This window comes from Nicotiana sylvestris, chromosome 12 (genome assembly GCF_000393655.2).
Source record: "Nicotiana sylvestris chromosome 12, ASM39365v2, whole genome shotgun sequence".
In the NCBI taxonomy this organism is placed as follows: domain Eukaryota; kingdom Viridiplantae; phylum Streptophyta; class Magnoliopsida; order Solanales; family Solanaceae; genus Nicotiana; species Nicotiana sylvestris.
The window spans coordinates 132389077-132395415 of NC_091068.1; the positions used below are offsets into that span (position 1 = coordinate 132389077).

The 6339-nt window shown below is 35.9% G+C and overlaps 1 protein-coding gene across 3 annotated transcripts; it reads left to right on the plus strand.

Moving 5' to 3' along the window:
- Positions 1 to 734: 734 nt before the first annotated feature.
- On the plus strand, positions 735 to 6339 carry LOC104249554 (protein TRM32-like). Of its 3 annotated transcripts, none has more exons than XM_009805994.2 (5): positions 735 to 831; positions 1872 to 2115; positions 2716 to 2801; positions 2958 to 4515; positions 5229 to 6339. In XM_009805994.2, exons 2-5 carry the CDS (start codon positions 1950 to 1952, stop codon positions 5807 to 5809), a joined length of 2391 nt encoding a protein of 796 aa, XP_009804296.1. In that variant the 5' UTR covers positions 735 to 831; positions 1872 to 1949; the 3' UTR covers positions 5810 to 6339. The 3 variants fall into 3 exon arrangements, with proteins under 3 accessions (XP_009804296.1, XP_009804297.1, XP_070021429.1); XM_009805995.2 differs by having other exon boundaries at positions 2722 to 2801; XM_070165328.1 differs by lacking the exons at positions 735 to 831; positions 1872 to 2115 and having other exon boundaries at positions 2722 to 2799.

Genomic DNA, 6339 nt, shown 5'->3' on the forward strand with positions numbered 1-6339 from the left:
GATTGGGTTTTGTAGAGAAAATTTAGGGAAAAGTGAGTTTAAAATATGTAACTTCTTTTGTTTTAATTTACAACAATTTTCTCTTTTTAAAGTGAAAGAGTACGTATATTTTAAAATTAGTTGATGTGTTATAATTAAAGAAATATGAAATTTGAAGTAAATAAAGCTGAAATTTTGAATTAAATAAAGCTCTTTAAAAAAAGTTCGCTCTTCATGGTTCAAAGTTAAAGAGTAAAAAATGTATTTTTAAAATGTGCACCTTTTAATTTTTAATTTTTTAATAATAGTGTAAATCAGATTTATTTATTAAAAGTTAAAGATTAAAAAATATATATTTAAAATCAGTTAATTTTTTTAAAAATAAAAGAATTTTTTATTTTTTTTAAAAGAAAACAAAGAAACCTGAAATTTGTGAAGGAGTTTTTAGTTTTTCCAAAATATTTTATAGTTCCTATTTTTTTTGGAGGATTGTCCTAAAGTGTCAAGTGGTATATTGTGATGATGCCACTTGGCATAATGATAATGCCTTTTCTTCTCCTTTTAGTTATAGATTATAGATAGAAGATTGTAAGAAAGAAATTGAAATGCAAAGTATACACACTAGAAAAAGCGGTTAGTATATAAGAGCGAGATACGGAAAACGGTTGGCGGACAAATGGCGCCAAAACAGAGAAGAAAAAAGCAAGTCTTTTCCATTATTTTCCACCCGTCAAAAACAAATACAAGCAGTTTCTCTCTTTCTTTCACTTTCTCTTTTTCTCTGCAAATTTCGATTTCGATTTTTCTCCTACGGATGTGCAATGCCTGTGGTACTCTCTATTATTCACAAAGGTACAACTATGATAATTCAATGTCCAATTTTGTCCATTTTCCTTTTTACAGTGATGCCAATTCGTTATGTTTCCATTTTCCGCTGTAATTTTATTTTCATGGATCTCAAACCGCTTACGCTGCAGAATTAAATTATATTTGGAAAGTCTCATTTTTTTTTTATAAAATTCCATTTTGATACAGTTTAATTTTTGCAAGGTCTATAGTTTATCATTGGCAAGACAACCTCATGCATGCATTATACTATATACTTTCGAATCAGTTGATTGATTGTTTAGTTATGAATATCAAACATGGTAATTGATATTTACTTGCCAGATCCCGTTAGACGTCAGGTCGGATTTGCATTTGGTGTGAAAATATTTTCCCTTAAGAAATCATTCTCTGGAGAAAAAAAAAATCCCAATGTTGTTTGGGTATAAAGAGTAGGTGACATGATAATTGTACAAGTTTGAGATAGGTAAAGAATTCCTCGCACCCAGTGTTTACGCTAGACTATACTAATTTACTATGGTTAAGTTATAAAGTCAGGTGAGAATGTGTATTAATTAACTTAGTATGATTTAATAATAAGAGTGGTATGTCAAAACATGTCATGTATTCATTGGATTGGTGTAAACACCGGGTGCAGACAAGTTCTTACCAGATAAGATAAATAGTACGGTAATGTTTTCATGATATTTTTGGGTATTAAAAGTTGATAATAATGTTTTAAGTGTTGGTTGAAGTGAGACTGAATAGGAGTTGGGTATTTGTACTGTCTATAGGTGAGGGAAGTTATTTTCTCCATTTTGATAGATAATATTTTCACTAGAAAAGACATTTTCTATATTTTAAGGTAGACAAACACTATATTTTCCTTGATGAAACCATTTTCTATCACCCCAAACACATAAGTGGAAAATGACTTCAATCTAAAGACGACTCTCCAAAATTAAAACTGTTAACTTTGTTGGTTTCAATGATACTTGTTGTTGTATTGCCATTGCTAGCTATCCCTAATCACCCTTTGGCTAATTTGGTTTCATCGTATATATCAGGTGTACAATGTTGGAAAACTCTTAACTCAATTAGGATGTAGTACCTGCAGCTGATCATTGACAGAGAGTATACAACACATGGGAAAGGGTTTGCGCCTTCGAGATTCTAGTTTTACGCAAGAAAGTAATCCTCCGGGATGCTTGTTTGGGATACTTCATCATTTGAATCACCATCACCATCAGTGGCATCTAGTCCGGAAACGCCTCCCGCACATAAGGCAAGGTGGTGGAAAGCATCTTCCTGGTGAGAACAAACATTAGTTGTTTATCTATATCAATTTTCATATTATAGCATTTTACAAAATGAAGGGGTTTGTGTACAAGAATTAAAGGCTTAATGTTATAGGAGTAACTATACTCCTCAATTGTTGTTATTAAGCCTATTGATTGTGATCGATAATTAGAGTAGAAGGCTAGTAAGTAGTCGAGCGTTTTACTTTTTCTTTCCCGTGCCGGCAGTTTTAGTGTTAGTATGGTATCTTTTTATTCTTAGATTGCTATCAGTACCTACTGTTTGATTGCTATCATTCGCTTTGGTTTTCTTAATATCTTGTTATTGTTATTGCTTGTTGCCACTGCTTCTTTTCATCTTAGCCGAGGGTCTAACGGAAATAACCTCTTTGTCCTCTCATGGTAGGAGTAAGATCTGTGTATACCCTACTCTCTTCGGACCCCACTTGTGGGAATCCACTGGGTTTGTTGTTGTTGTTGTAAGCCTATTGATTGTGAAGTAGTTTGTCCATATTCTCCTAACCCTTTTAGTTATTGGATCTAACAAGATTTGACACTTTGAACAAGTTAGTGATAACATAGTGTTTATAACTAACTAATTCCTTGTTTCCAGCGGCAGGAGATCTTGGAAGTAATGCAACTGCCACTGATTCTGCTAAAATTCCAAAAAACTCAGATGTCAAAGCGGATGATTCCCGTGTAAGTTTCTGCATCATATAACTGAACCTGCTTCAAAGTTTGGTATATTTCTGCTTTTGTTTTGTGTGCTGCTTCTTCTGATACATGTGCAAATAGAAATACCTGTGTAAACATTTGCACATAACTGTATATGTTAACAAACTTTACTATTTTCAGATTGTAGTGAAAACAGCAGGGACACAGCCCAAAAGTTCGATAAAATCTCGTTTAAAAGCTTTGATGACAAAAGAGCTACTATCTAGAAAAAGGGTCAGACATCGCCGAAGTTTGTCCTACCCTGCAAGGACACCGCTGGAACAAACTGCTTCTATTGATTATCTAGACCCTGCAAATGTAGATCCTTCTCAAAAAATTCCTTTAAACGATGAGACTTTGCAGCATCGTGAGAACGAGTATTCTTCCGTTGCCAGTTTGTTAGATCCACCCTTGCTCGAGAAAAGAAAGGATGCTGTTACCACCAACGGCAGATGTGAGTTGTGTGCTGCTATGCTCGATACGAATCACTTAAAGCAATGTGACACTAACAAGAATGGGAAGCAACAAATTACAGACTTCAGTCTTCGTCGTACACAATCACTTTATTTTAGAGAGCGGACTAAAAAGGCCTCAATTGAAGAGTCAAAGCTATTTTTGGATGCTCTTGATTTACTAAACATGAGAGAGGAGGTATTCCTAAAAATATTAAAGGACCCAAATTCTTCGTTAGCGCATCAGTTACATGGTACACAGGCATCCAAAGGCTTAACCAAGTCCGTGTCATTTCCTTCACGTCTCTCACTGGGAAAAATTGCGAGATCAAGCAATCATAAGAGCTCAGTAACATCGACAAATTTGGATAGCGAGGATGAAGTTGCAAAAGGTGTGCCGATAAGACTAGATTCATCTGATAACATCCCTTTAAGTTCACCTGTTGCCAAACAGAATCGGCATCAAAGTAAACTTGTCCTTGAGCGTTTCAAGAACTTGAGGAAGAAAATAAGACATATGCTTAAGGAGAGCAGTAAGGAGAAGCGTCGAATTGTCATGGATGCTGTCCTTCATAAGGTTCCACATGATCGTAGTTCATCCAACGACGTTAAACAGGGAACCAATTTACTTGAGAAGCCAACTGCAGATGGAAATGACACTGGTCACTACTCTTCTCCATTTAGCAAGAGCCAAATGAAATGCTTTTCAAGAACGTCATCGCTCAATGAGTCAGTAGACAGATATAATAGATTACTTGAATCCTGCTTCAGTAGAGAAGAAAAACAGCACAGCTCTGAAATGTCAAGTTTGAGAGCGTCAAGATCACCTTCACCGGCTAGAAGTAGACCCATTGTCCTGGACAGGATTCTGTCTTTACCTGATCTAAGAAACTACCCTTCTTTCCGAATTGAGGACACTCCCGAAGCCAGTTATTCAGAAACACAAGATACAGCGGCATCGGCTGAATCGAGCAACAACTTAAAACTGAAGTCCCTGGATTTTATTCCTTTAGGTTCAGAAAAGCAAACTAAACAAGATTTTAGTTCAGACTCCAAGATTCCCGAAGAGTTCGTTGATGTCAATGAGACTTCCAATGACTTAGAGGAGAATTTTTTTTCAGTTGAATGCAATACGGAGGACACTTCATCTCCTAATTCCAAACTAGATAAACCAATTCCTATTCCTTTGCCTGATATGAAATTTCAGGAAGCTAATACTGTCCCAGAAGAGCTCTCCGCAACTGAAGGTATTATTTGAGGCAATCTTACATTTTACTTTCTTCCCCCATTTCCATTTATCTTTCTTGACAGTAAGATATACACTACTCAAATGCTTCCCACAATGAGTCCTCATTTTCGCAATTTTTTTCTAATACCTGTTTACTTTTGATGTATTGCTTCTCTCAAAGAAACTTTACATACTTATAATTTGGTGTTAGTGGATATAATTCATTTCTCTCTCTGTTAAACACAGAGGCGGATCCAGGATTTGAAGTTTATGGGTTCCTACAGCGACCTTAAGTAAATATACAATAAGTAACTTTTAATATATGTACAGGGTATGTGCCTGGGTTCACAGGAACCCACACCTACTAAGCTGGATCCGTCCCTGGACTTAAACATGTGCTGTCCACATGAAAGCCAAACATTTATTAGTATGGTGTTTCCGTAAGTTGTGGAATGGATATTCAATTGAGCAACAAACTATGCATTATACTTACCCTGGTTAATGAAACATCTCAGTTTCAAACCTATGACTTGAAGCAATCTTTAAGCTACTTTTGCCATTTTTGCCATTTGTTTTTTGCAAAAGGGATTCAATTGAACCCCTTCAAACATGTAGCTTGTCCCTGATCTTATTCTCTGCAAGCATATTGGAACGAAAACCAAACTTTTAAAACATCTGCTGCACTGTTTTCATTAGCTAACTAAGAGAATGAACTTTACTTGGATTCCGCAGATATATCGGAAAATGCATTAGACACCGATGAAGAAGGACTATCGGCCAATGAACAGAAGAAAAGTCTTTTGCAAGTTCAAGTGGATGAAAGAAATAAAGCTGAATTCAATTATGTAAAAGATGTGTTGGAATTATCTGGTTTTAGTGGAAATATATTTATGATGAACCCTTCAGTATTTGAGGAAATGGATGGATGTTTGCTTTCTCAACCCGAGAGCTCAGGATATGCTGAATATGGAAGCTGTGATCAACTTCTTCTGTTTGATTTAATCAATGAGGTCTTATTACAACTTTATGAGAGATCATCTTTATACTGGCCAATGTCTTTAACGACTCGTTCTTTTATCCATCCAACGCCTGTGGCATACCATCTGCTTGAGGAAGTATGGACAGGTATAAGCTGGTGTCTTAGCTTCAAGCTGGAGAATGATCTATCACTTGACGATGCTATGAGCCATGATCTTGCAAAACACGACAATTGGGTGAACCTGCAGTTTGATGCCGAGTGTGTTGGATTGGAGCTCGAGGATCTCATATTTGATGATCTTTTAGATGAGATAATATTCATCGACATTTATTAAGGCCAGATAACATACCTTTCAGTACGTGCAATATTAGTTCGGGGGTAGGTGTTTTAACATTTCCTCTTCATAGAAACACTCCCAAGGTCCACTTCTACAAACACCCGGATCTGCACAAAAATGTGCAGACTGTAGTATGAGTACGGGACAACATGTACTCGGTAAGTATCAAGACTAACCTCGGTGAAGTAGTGACGAGGTTCAAGTAATATGATACTCACTAGTCAAAGAACCTAATAATAGGAAAAAAGAATGCTGAGTGAATATGGCTTTAACAAAATTCTTTCAGACTGTACAGATATGGTAAATTAAGCTTGAGGGAGTATATTAGAAGTTTCAATTGAGATTTGTAGTATTAGCAAGAATTGTAACTAGGACAAGCTTCCCTTGGCAAAATCAGCAATTAAGCTTTGTTCCCTTGGAAGCACCTATAGATGTAAGTTAGCTTTGTCTTACTGACATTCAGTTACTTGTTCCAGTGAAGATCTGTATATGCATGGTTGTGTTATGTACTTATTGATTATGATTGT